The 13,918-nt window shown below is 37.8% G+C and overlaps 1 protein-coding gene across 1 annotated transcript in view; it reads right to left on the bottom strand.

Moving 5' to 3' along the window:
- adck1 (aarF domain containing kinase 1) overlaps positions 1-13,918 on the bottom strand; it is a 167,320-nt gene that overhangs the window by 110,472 nt on the left and 42,930 nt on the right. The window contains exon 4 of the mRNA XM_079832759.1: positions 455-658. Coding sequence (XP_079688885.1) covers positions 455-658 — 204 coding nt within the window. The remainder of the gene's footprint in view (positions 1-454; positions 659-13,918) is intronic.

Below are 13,918 nucleotides of genomic sequence, written 5' to 3'. Positions count from 1 at the left end.
GTGTGTGTGTGTGTGTGTGTGTGTGTGTGTGTGTGTGTGTGTGTGTGTGTGTGTGTGTGTGTGTGTGTGTGTGTGTGTGTGTGTGTGTGTGTGTGTGTGTGTGTGTGTGTGTGTGTGTGTGTGTGTGTGTGTGTGTGTGTGTGTGTGTGTGTGTGTGTGTGTGTGTGTGTGTGTGTGTGTGTGTGTGTGTATGAAATATATGAACCGATAATATTGAAAAAGAAAAATCATAATCTATGGTCGGTCTTGTATTGTATTGTGAAGTGATGAAACATATCAACCAATAATATTGAAATATATATATATATATATATATATTATTGGTTGATGTATTTAATCACTTCACAATACAATACAAATCCCACTGAATGAAATCAAGACCGACCATAGATTATTTCCATCCGAATATGCCCATTTGATGCATATAGTTTCTCAGAGACATAGAAAAACAAACCTCTTTCCCCAGGTCTTCTCGTATGACCTGCCTGATCTCCTCCATGCTGCTCTGAGGCGCTCTGCTGTGCAGGATCTTCAGTGTGCTGGTGTACTCCTCAGGCAGGAGGTAGTCCAGGGCTCCCAGGTGCTGCCCTACTTTAATGAAGGTCCCTCTGTTCATACAACACAAGTCACGGAGCCTCTCTGCTGAACGCAAGTGAACCTAAAGAAAACGAGACATTTAAACAAATGTTTAAACTTTTGGAGCTATTTTAATTTATAAGCCCTCATAATTCTCATTTATACAACTAGCCTACTGTTAAAAAGTTCGGGAAGAGCAATTTTTTTTTTTTTTAAAGAAATATATACTTTCAGCAAGGAGCATTAAACTGATCAAAAGAGACAGTAAAGACATTTGAAACGCTACAAAAGATTTCCATTTAAAATAAATCCTGTTCTTTTGATCTTACTATTAAATCAAAGAATCCTGACAAAATCCACAAAAATATTAAGCAGCACAACTGTGTTTCTTGAGCATCATATCATCATATTATAATTTCTGAATTATCATGTGAAACTGAAAACTGGAGTAATGATGCTGAAAATTCAGCTTTACCATCACAGAAACCGATTCAATTTTAGAATTTACAAACTGTTACACACAACATAAAATATTACTGTTAGATCCAAATTTTAATCAAATAAATGTAGCCTTAAAGTAACATAATAATATATATATATATATATATATATATATATATATATATATATATATATATATATATATATATATATATATATATATATATATATATATATATATATAATACGCTGATTCACAATACTTAAATCACCAAGGTATGTTATTCAGTGGTAAAATGCAACTGAATAAGCGTGGCACATAAAAAAGATACTTTAATACTTTAATATATACAAAGGCACTGTATGATTACCATATTAAAAAACAATGTATTCCAAAAAATAATGGAATTATCAAAGTGAATACTACCATTTATTTCTACCAAGTACTACCAAGTTATTTTGAAGTATTAACCAAAAGCAATTAAGAAAACCTAGAAGCAAAACACTATTATTAATTAGCATATTAATTCGCTGTGAATTAACAAGAAAAACATTAAGAATGGACAACATAAAAGAACCACATTTTGATTAGTTGCCTGCATCATTGCTACCAGCAAAAGAAAAAACATACACAACACACTATGTTCCCTCCCCGTCATCTCATTTGTCTTAAATGCTGTTTAAATGGGACGTCAGTTTTACGGGGGGTCTTTGTGCCGTCCCGTCCCAACACCAGCTGGTAGAGTTGATAGTACTCTTGGAGGGACGTCCCTTTGGGACCTGAGCAAATAAACTGCCGTGAAATGAGCTCTCTTAACCCTCTCACCCTGACAAAAGACCGTCTTTTGTGCTCCAAATGGGGCCGCATATGAGGCTGGTCGATCCGATTCAAATCATCCCTCAAAAGACAAAGTCCACATGCACCTAATTATACCGGGTGGGGAGTCTATATATATGTATGTCAGCATGTGTGTGCAGGGATTAAACTGAGCCACAATAAACCGGAACAGCGCTCAGCACCATAATTCAAAAAATTGATACAAATTATTGCCAGTTTTGTCAATTAATTTAATTTCCTGTATGATCCAGTCCAGTTTTTGTTTTATCCAGTACACAGACTTGTCTCCATGAGCAAATACATTGGCTGAGTTAATCACAATAGGCATTGTGTGTGTGTGCGCGCGAGTGTGTGTGTATGAGTATGATATACAGTATATTATATATATATATATATTATATATATATATATATATATATATATATATATATATATATATATATATATATATATATATATATATATATATATAGTCAAACTAAAGTTTATTCAGACACCTTCAACATTTTCTCACATTATCACAGTTTATTTCGCTATAGTTTAGAAAATGGTAATACAATATGACAAGAACTCAGAGTAAATTTCATCTTAATAATGTCAGATAACTTTGATAAAAAAGTATGTAATGAATTATAATCAACCAATCAGCTGTTAAATTTAAATGCACAATCAGATAATACCAATTTAGGTCAACCAATGACCAAGCAATGCTTAATTTTGTTCAGTCTGTGGTGTAAAAAGTCGCATTACCAATTAAAGAAAAAACACTTATGCAAAACATGGTCAGGTCAAAGTGTCTGAATAATTTTGGTCCCAAATTTTTATAATTTTTACTGGTAGTCCACTGTATGAAGAATTTTTGGGTGTAATATGTCACAGTTTACTTTATTTTGCTACATAAATTAGCTATAGTGCCCTGCACCCACCAGTAAAAAATGATATCTGGTGTCTGAATAATTTTTGGTTTGACTGTATATATCAGAGCAGTTTTATAGTTAACATTGACAGCCCTAAAAATACATTTAATCAAATAAAATCCAACCAAATGCCACACATAATTTTGCTTGGTTTATTTAAGGTTGTTTGCAGTCACAGACAGTTCACGTTAAAACCAAAAAGCAAAATACAATTGAATTTTATTTGTATATGCAAGCATTTCATTTGTTTTTGGTTGTTTGTTTTTATGTAAATATATGTTTTAATAATTACGCTTTTTGTGTGGATGGAGGGGAATCATGTCATACTGTATCTTGCCTTGGCACCCCAATCACCACCAGATTTTAGGGTCCCCCCACCTCTAATATCTTAATTTAACCTGTGTGTGTGTGTGTGTGTGTGTGTGGTGTGTGGTGTGTGTGTGTGTGTGTGTGTGTGTGTGTGTGTGTGTGTGTGTGTGTGTGTGTGTGTGTGTGTGTGTGTGTGTGTGTGTGTGTGTGTGTTGTGTGTGTGTTTTTTCCTTATTTCTTGAGTGCTTAATACCCCCTCCGGTACAAAAAACTTTGGATCGAGCTGATATTTCTGACAGGATGTCGAGGGGAGAGTAAACACACTTCTGTCAGACAGGATTTGCTGTTAATCCTCACATGCAGTGGAGGGGAGATTTGAAGGTTGTCCTATGGGCATTTTCTGCTGTACTGTTCGAGCTCAGCGCCGCCACCACCGACGGCAGCCTAGGCCGTCCGGCTTTGCGGCGTGCACAAAACCCCATTTTCCGTGCCCAGAAAAGCCAATAGGATGTGACAGCTCTGAGATAATTACGAGGGTGATGAGAAGACACTTTATTTCGGCGGATACTAAACATGTGGTTCTCGCCTTCCCAGCCCAGAGCCCAAACATGCTTTTGATGGTGAGGATGTGTCGAGGAGAAAGGCAGGGCTAATAAGAGACGAAGGAGGCAGTAATAACAGTCATGATCTCTGCCTGCTCATCATCAACACCTTCTATACTGGATCTGTGGAACCAATAAACCAAAGTGGAGGGACGGCGGCATAAGAAAAAGGATAAGAAGAAGAGCTCTACCCTTTTTTATTTTTCTCTGGCTAATCCCCCAGGGAGAGAAAACTGTGCCACCTGCCATCTTACAGTCCTGGCAATGGAAGACGCTATTGGCAGGCAGTCAGACTTCCTCCATTTCTTTCACTATTCCAACTCCACGTTTCTCCCAGCCACCCGCAGCTACTGCATTTGCATGGCCAGTCCATTAGAGGCAGCCTGGAGGAATGTGGCGGCTTTTTACAGGGTGTGAAGGGAAAGCCACTCTGGGATTTGCTGATTCGCATCGGCATTCACGCGACGACCTACTCTGTGGCATGCAGATGGCCTATTCTTAGCTTTTAAGAAAGGAAAATGTATTAAAATCCATCCATAAACACGTGCTGACTTTCAAAGAAGCACAGAAAGGGAACTCCAGACCCATTTCTTTTCTAAATATATTCATAAAAAGTGCAGCTTTTACTGCAGCAATTTACCGTGAGCCAGCGGAGAGTGAAATAACACAAGAGCGCTCATCGTATCTGATGAGGCGTCAATCACGTCTTCCATCAAGGCAATGCTGAAGAGTCTTTTGTTACAGGAGTTGTTCAGCAAACACAAGTGTGACAGCCAATCAAGTCCTCAGAGCAGCACGGGGAGGCACAGGAGAAGCCCTCCACATGTTCAGAGTGTAATAAGACAGGCAAACTCAGCAGAAAGCGTTGACTTTATGTGGGCAAGCAGGAGAGAGAGAGAGCTCTATAGATGAAAAGATCCCACACACATGGACGAACAAAGCTTTTGCTATGAGCTCTGCCAGACTTAAAACACCTCACCAAGTATACAAAATGTTCCCTGTTGAAATTTGCTGCTCATGCAGTGCAGAGATATCAACCTTTAGGACTATAGAAATGAGATATACAGCATAGAAAGTGTAAGTTACAAAAGCTACAGTTAACAGGACTCCAACTACAACTTAAATTGAACCTGTTTAAACCGTGCACGTTCCTAACTATCTGGCTATTTTTGGATAATTAGCACTTTGAGATTTTTTTTACTCATCTTTTTTGTTAGGATTGATTGACAGAACAAATAGATTGAAAGGACGATGATAGATACAACGGTTGACAGACAGAATAAATTGAAAGGACAATAATAGACAGACAGGATGACAGACAGACAGATAGGCAGAATCTACTAAAGTGACGACAGACAGACAGACAGATAGAAAGAATAAATTAAAAGGAACGACAGACAGACAGACAGACAGACAGACAGACAGACAGACAGACAGACAGACAGACAGACAGACAGACAGAGAGACAGACAGACAGACAGACAGACAGACAGACAGACAGACAGACAGACAGACAGACAGACAGACAGACAGACAGACAGACAGACAGACAGACAGACAGACAGATAGATAGATAGATAGATAGATAGATAGATAGATAGATAGATAGATAGATAGATAGATAGATAGATAGATAGATAGATAGATAGATAGATAGATAGATAGATAGATAGATAGACTAAATATATTAAAATGACAACAGACAGACAGACAGAATATATTAAAGTGACGGCTGACAGATAGAAAGAATAGAATAAAAGGAATGACAGACAGACAGATAGAAAGAAAGAATAGATTAAAAGGACGACAGACACAGACAGACAGACAAAATATATTTAAAACGACAACAGACAGACATATAGACAGAATATAGATTAAAAGGACGACAGACAGACAGACAGAATAGATTAAAAGGCAGATAGAATAGATTAAAAGGCAGACAGAATAGATTAAAAGGAAGACAGACAGATAGACAGGCAGACAGAGAGAAATAATAGATTAAAAGGAACGAGAGACAGACAGACAAAATATATTAAAATGACAACAGACAGACAGACAGAATATATTAAAGTGACGGCTGACAGATAGAAAGAATAGAATAAAAGGAATGACAGACAGACAGATAGAAAGAAAGAATAGATTAAAAGGACGACAGGCACAGACAGACAGACAAAATATATTTAAAACGACAACAGACAGACATATAGACAGAATATAGATTAAAAGGACGACAGACAGACAGACAGAATAGATTAAAAGGCAGATAGAATAGATTAAAAGGCAGACAGAATAGATTAAAAGGCAGATAGAATAGATTAAAAGGCAGACAGAATAGATTAAAAGGAAGACAGACAGATAGACAGGCAGACAGAGAGAAATAATAGATTAAAAGGAACGAGAGACAGACAGACAAAATATATTAAAATGACAACAGACAGACAGACATAGAAATAATAGATTAAAAGGAACGACAGACAGACAGATAGAAATAATAGATTAAAAGGACGACAGACACAGACAGACAGCCAGAGAAAATATATTAAAATGACAACAGAGAGACAGATAGACAGAATATAGATTAAAAGGATGACAGACAGACAGACAGAATATATTAAAAGACAGACAGAATAGATTAAAAAGGCAGACAGAACAGATTAAAAGGAAGACAAAATATATAAAAATATATAAAAGTGACAACAGACAGACAGATACAAATAATAGATTAAAAGGAACAACAGACAGACAAAATATATTAAAATGACAACAAACAGACAGAAATAATAGATTAAAAGGAATGACAGACAGACAGACAGACAGACAGATAGAAAGAATAGATTAAAAGGATGACAGACAGAGACAGACAGACAGACAAAATATATTAAAACGACAACAGACAGACAGATAGACAGATAGACAGAATATAGATTAAAAGGACAACAGACAGACAGACAGAATAGATTAAAATAGATTAAAAGGCAGACAGAATATATTAAAGCGACGACAGACAGATAGACAGAATATAGATTAAAAGGACGACAGTCAGACAGACCGAATAGATTAAAAGGCAGACAGAATATATTAAAGTGACGACAGACAGACAGATAGACAGAATATAGATTAAAAGGACTACAGACAGACAGACAGACAGAATAGATTAAAAGGACAACAGACAGACAGACAGAATAGATTAAAAGGCAGACAGAATATATTAAAGCGACGACAGACAGATAGACAGAATATAGATTAAAAGGACGACAGACAGACAGACAGACCGAATAGATTAAAAGGCAGACAGAATATATTAAAGTGACGACAGACAGACAGATAGACAGAATATAGATTAAAAGGACCACAGACAGACAGACAGACAGACAGACAGACAGAATAGATTAAAAGGCAGACAGAATATATTAAAGCGACGACAGACAGACAGATAGAAAGAATAGATTAAAAGGAGGAAAGACAGACAGACAGAACAGATGAGAATTGCACGCTCCTTCAAAACTTGCGACATCTGTGGCATTGTGCTGTGATAAAACTGCACACTTTAGGCCCAGTCCACACGGAGATGCGTTTAGCTTTATATGTTAACATTTGGTACCGTATCAGCGTTTCGTCCACACGGATCCAACGTTATGGGAGCATGAAACCGATATTTTTTCAAACCAGGTCAAAGAGTGGATAAATCTGAAAACGACACCCTTGCATTTTCATGTGTACAGCCAATCTGTATATTTTGTGAAACGGTGATGTCATCACACCACGTCCCGCGCGGGAAAGACTAGAAAGGGATACAACTACGGGCACTGGGCATGCTCACATCAATATTGCGTCATTTAATTACTGTATTTTCATTATTGTAAGGGTAGGTTTAGGGTGTAGGCGTCAATAAAACACATCTGGTAAGTAACACATGTATTTATTGTTATTTTATTGTGAGATTTTACCACACTTCCTACCATTGCTGTACCCCTTCTAGCCACAACTCTTCTTCTCCGTGTTAGTGCATCTCTGTGGCAGAATTACAGCGCCACATACTGGCCTGGCATGTATACTACATCGTTTTGAGTCGTTTTCATTGCTCTCGTGTGTACGCAGATATTTCTTGAAACGAGAAAAAAAAAAAATTGGATAGGGAAAGCTCTGGCTTCGTGTGGACGGGGCCTTAGAGTGGCCTTTTATTGCGGCCAGCCTATAAGGCACACCTGTGCAATAATCATACTGTCTAATCAGCATCTTGATATGCCACACCTGTGAGGTGGATGGATTATCTCGGCAAAGGAGAAGTGCTCACTAACACAGATTTCGACATATTTGTGAACAATATTTGAGAGAAATAGGCCTTTCGTGTACATAGAAAAAGTCTTAGTTCTTTGAGTTCAGTTCATGAAAAATGGGGGTAAAAACATCAGTGTAGCTTAGATATTGGTATCGTCATCAGCCATTACAAAAAACTAAAATAAAATAAATTGCCAAGAAAATTGCTATAAGTGAAACATCAGCTTTCCCTTTTGCAGCTCTTTTGGCGTGTACAGTCTGTCATCGCTGTTCTATGGAGGCAACGAGGCCCTGCGCAATTAATACCCAAGTAGAGCAATTCCCACTACCTCCCCATCACCTCCTCTACTGTTCTCTTCCTCCTCCCCAAAAGCCCTTCCCCTCCCTCCATACCTCTCTCTCTCTTCCCGCAACCCTTTCATCCGTGGACAGAGCGGCACAAAGCCAGAGCTCTGACAACTCTCGTAATTGCCACAGACATTAATGACATATTTCAGCAGCAGGCAGAAGCCATTAGATGGCCTTTGAAAAATGCTTTGTAGGACCATCATCAGAGCATGTTATTGCCAGGGGACTAATGGGGAGGCAGCAGAGGTTCCTCTTATGCTGCTCCTGCTCTCACTGTGCAAAAAACACCAAAGAATAATGATCAGTCTTACATCAAAGAAAACATGAATTAGCAATACTGTCACAAACTTGACATGCTAAGACAAACTGTTAACCTCAGTGCATCAATACGGCAAAAGTGCCAGGTCAAATTGCTTTTCGGTATCAAGAATAAATAAGTAAATACATTTATAGAAACCAACAGTTTAAGATGTGAAAATACTGAAAATCTAATCAAATTTTATGGTACAAAGTTGATTGCCCAGCATAAATAAATGAATATACAAACAAACAAATAGATGAATAAATGCATAAAATGCAAAAATAAAATAAATAAAGTAACCCCATGCATGGTAAATAAAACAACATGCACTACAAACAAATCTAAAGGCTATTAGTGTAAAACAAACACTGGCATAAATATTCCAGACACTAATTATAGCCGGAACAATGTTTCTAGGTTTCAGGGTCTATAACATTCTCTTTATGTACACTCTGTCACTGAACTAAAATTATAAAAGTCTTTCCATTAGAAAAGCACTTATTAAAAAAATATATATAACAAAAAAAAAAAACATTAAATACAAAATCAGCTCACAAACCCATACATAACTCTAGTGCCAGAGACAATGAGAAGAGATAGTGGCGAACAATTCATTTACTCAAAACCTGTGAGGCGCAGAGAAAGTATTTTCTAAAAGGAACTAGCTTAGTGTAAAACATTCACCCTTGGAAACAATATTTACGCTTCAAATATCTTATGACAATATCTTCTTGTAGAGCTTTTCTTAAAAAGGTAGCACTATGCTAAGCTAGTATGCCAAGTTAATAGCTTGCTAACTGAACTGAAAACACAAAGAAAGGGAGAGTGTTTGGGTTTAAAACCACCATTTTTTTCTCCATTCAGTGATGCTAGCGTCACCTGAAAATGCTTCACCAATAAAATTGTACACATTAGGCTCAATGCAAATCATTATGGGAGAAGTAATAAGATAACTTAAGCTCTTTACAGCTAGATATTTGAGCGCTAGCAGATAGCTTCTTTAGATAACTACTTGAAAGTAAATAAAAACATCCCTATCCTGTCATGTAATGCCACCTTAGAGAGAGCGGACTGGTATGGTGTTACCGCTTGCTGAACTGCTCATTTTATTTCATTGACTTTTTTCTCATATAGCAAAATGTTTTGGGGGTAAAAGTACAAATCAATGACCTCTAAAATGCTGGAGTCATGTATTACAGCCCTATTGATCAAGCAACCAAAGAATCACACCTTCATACAGCTTCAAGCCTGAAGACCACAAAAAGGGCTTCATAAAAGGTAGATAAAAAGTAATAATGATAATAATGGTCCGTCTACCCATTTCTCTCTTCCTTACTTGTTTAATAAAGGGATTTCACGTATATAAAAGTTCTATACACCTTTGCGTGAAGGAAAGACGCAAAATGGCGGCTCTTTCTGCTGTGATCACTTTCGTTTGAGGTGAAAAGATGCTCTGTGCACTTCCATCATTACACAGCGGCTTAGCCAGTCACTCCTTTTGTAAGCAAAGTGGAGCGACATGCGTTTATAGAAATTGCATCTACTATTGCCAGGCAATTATTGCTTTACATTGTGACTTCATGAATAACTCTGAGGGAGCGGGCAATTTAGCGGCTGCCCAATCTCAGAAAATTCCCAGCAGTCAATAAATGCACACTAGACCATTAAAAAGCCCCTTTTATTCATCTTCCCCCCACCTCTGCGAGCAGTACCTACTACCGCCCATCTCAGTTTGAAATTGCTTGGCCAGATGGAGGGCTGTGGGGTCTGTTTGGCTAGCTCCTGGCGCTAGCAACAAATTAACATACAGTAATGAATTGCCTGAGTAGAACAGAGATGCACTTAGCCCTTTAGTGGTGATGCCATCGAACAAATGGAAACATATCTCATTCGTGACAGACCTAAAACAAACAAAACCTTCATGGATTACTTTCCTCTTACGATTTACACATCTGCTTTCTTACGGCATGTTGTTAAACACGAGATCATGTGTTGACTGCCTCTGTTCAGTCTCAGCGCAAGTGCTAGAAATACTGGCAGGTATTATTCAATAGTCTCTTAACTGTAGGCATGGAAGACGGGAAGACACGCACTACCAAATTTACGGCCATGCTGTGAAGCCCCTTTGTAACTTCTGAAAGGAGTCTCTTTCCGCCTGGTGGGTTTTCAATAGAATAAAACGAGCTTGCTGTTATTCCAGACAGTGATTCCTTAGTCATGATGTTAACTGGCCTATTTGCCCAAATCCCCCAGAAGAAAGATTAGCCCTGATTAAAAGGTTGAGATGAGGTCAAAGGGCAACGTCTGAAATAAATACAAATCACCTGGAGTGCTGGTAGAGTAACCTTTGGCTTATTAGGCTGGTGACATGCACATAAACATTAAAAGCCCAAATATATACTACTTTCAGAGGAAAACAGAGAAACACATTATTTTAGTGCTATCGTTACATGCTGTTACTATAGTAATACATTATGCATAATCACATGCCTAAACCAACCCCGGTAACACTTTATTTTACAGTGTTCTTGTAACATGTTACATAGTAATAACAGTAAATGATGCATAATTACAGGTAACTAACCCACAACCAAACCCTAAAGCTACACCTATAGTAAGCATGTAATTAATTATTATTACTCAGTCTCTTGAAGCCAATACGGAAGTGACATAAACTGCAATTTATCGACTGCCCACTAGGGACAGGCTCCAGAAGGGAGCAGAATCTCGTTGAGCCCCATGTTAAAATTCCCAACTTTACAGCAGAATAAAACATGTTTACAGCCTGGTACAAATTGTGGTTTTGGTCTATGGCTAATTTTGCCCTTCATGACAACTGTGAGGCGGGTGAATTTTTTTATTACTCATTCGTTTACATTATATAAAGCATTAAAGTTCTGCAAAGTTAAGGGCGTGGCCACTTCGAGTGACAGGTGGATAGCCATTTATCTGCTGTCTGTTAGTCATCGCGTCACTTCAGCTCCGCCCACGTCCCGCCTTTTTGCCCATTTTCTATTATCTGGGAGTGACGCGCGATGACGCGCTGCCAAGATGGCAACGGCCAGCTCGACCCTACTTTACGCTTCAAAACTGCTCATCAGAATCCTATGGGTGACGTCACGACACTACATCCATATTTTTTTACAGTCTATGGGTGAATTACACTAACAAGGGCACCTTAAAATAAAGTGTAACCCCAACTCCTAACCTAGTAAGTACATGTAGTTAATTAAATGTATATTAAATATGTAATTAAATGTCAGTGCACAAATGCACTTATAACCAGAATAAGTTAAAAAATTGAGGCAATCGGTTAAGAAATTTGCAGATTTTTATTTTGTACTCATATTTTAATTGCTCCTAACTTCAAATATTTGAGTAAGTTAATTCATTAATTTAAATTAAAACGATCAACTTAAATATTTTTAGTAGTGGACACTTTCTAGCTTAATTCAATAAATGTTATCTTGCTAATTGTTTACACAATGATAGCATTAGCATAGCATAGCACTTTTATACCTGTTATCAAACTAAGCTCATGCACCACTCATCAATTATTAGATACAATATATACACAATTTTCCATGCAAGCAAAAAAAAAAATCTGCATTATACACATATTTTAAATCAAATTCATATTGCAACTTTTTATTTTGGGGGTAAAATTTGACCTGGATACCCTTAGGCAATCACTTTTTATGAAGGTTCACATTCCTTAGTGGCACAGTATAATCAAAAGCATGCAGAAAACAATTAAAAAAAGAAACTTAAGAGAGACATCAGAATCTGATAGCGGCTGAGAAATGTTCATACCACAAGCCCTCAAGAATAATGTGCCATTAGCAGCAGCTGCATTATGTTCAATTAATAAAAGCAGACATCCCAGATTACATCTGAAGCAATAGGGGTTGAATTATGCAATCCCACACTTCATTACTGAATGCTCTGTGAGCCAAATCAATACACTTTCTGTCATATTAGCTTCCATTTCCCTTCCTATAAAGGCTGTGGAACTTGATGCTGGAGTGTTTGTTGATTTACTTATTTAAAGGATGATCAGACCAACTATATTGTTAAACATTGTTACTCCATCCTTTTTCAATTTATTTCAACCCGCTACCCTATCATCCACAATATGAAGAAGCAAACTATGTGGAAAGGCAGCAAAAAGAGATCAGCAAAATGCACATTATTAATACTGTGATGCAATAAGTGATTTGAAAATCCACCACAATCAGTGTGAAATACTGATAATTTTCGACCATGTTCAGCCAATCAGAGGCCCTTTAATGCTCATTAAAGTTTTGCATTGCATTAAAAGGCGGTAAAAGGCGCCTTTGATTTTATTTTTCTCTAAACCACTAGATGGCACAAAAACTTGCCACAGAACTTTCCAGAACATCTACTTTTCAAGATGCACGTGGACATTTGGCTGAGGTGGCTAATTCGGTGGCTAATTCGTACGCATCTTACGAGGTGGCTAATTCGTACGCATCTTACGAGGTGGCTAATTCGTACGCATCTTACGAGATGGCTAATTCGTACGCATCTTACGAGGTGGCTAATTCGTACGTATCTTACGAGGTGGCTAATTTGTACGCATCTTACGAGGTGGCTAATTCGTATGTATCTTACGAGGTGGCTAATTCGTATGTATCTTATGAGGTGGTTAATTCGTACTTATTTTACGAGGTGGCTAATTCGTACGTATCTTATGAGGTGGCTAATTCGTACGCATCTTACGAGATGGCTAATTCGTACGCATCTTACGAGGTGGCTAATTCGTACGCATCTTACGAGGTGGCTAATTCGTACGCATCTTACGAGATGGCTAATTCGTACGCATCTTACGAGGTGGCTAATTCGTACGCATCTTACGAGGTGGCTAATTCGTACGCATCTTACGAGATGGCTAATTCGTACGCATCTTACGAGGTGGCTAATTCGTACGTATCTTACGAGGTGGCTAATTTGTACGCATCTTACGAGGTGGCTAATTCGTATGTATCTTACGAGGTGGCTAATTCGTATGTATCTTATGAGGTGGTTAATTCGTACTTATTTTACGAGGTGGCTAATTCGTACGTATCTTATGAGGTGGCTAATTCGTACGCATCTTACGAGGTGGCTAATTCGTACGCATCTTACGAGGTGGCTAATTCGTACGCATCTTACGAGATGGCTAATTCGTACGCATCTTACGAGGTGGCTAATTCGTACTTATCTTACGAGGTGGCTAAATCGTATGTATCTTACGAGGTGGCTAATTCGTACTTATCTTACGAGGTGGCTAATTCGTATGCATCTT

This window comes from Gobio gobio, assembly GCF_949357685.1.
Source record: "Gobio gobio genome assembly, chromosome: 13".
Classification (NCBI taxonomy): Eukaryota; Metazoa; Chordata; class Actinopteri; order Cypriniformes; family Gobionidae; genus Gobio; species Gobio gobio.
Note: the sequence above shows the minus strand (reverse complement) of the source record. Positions and strands in the feature narration are given on the sequence as shown.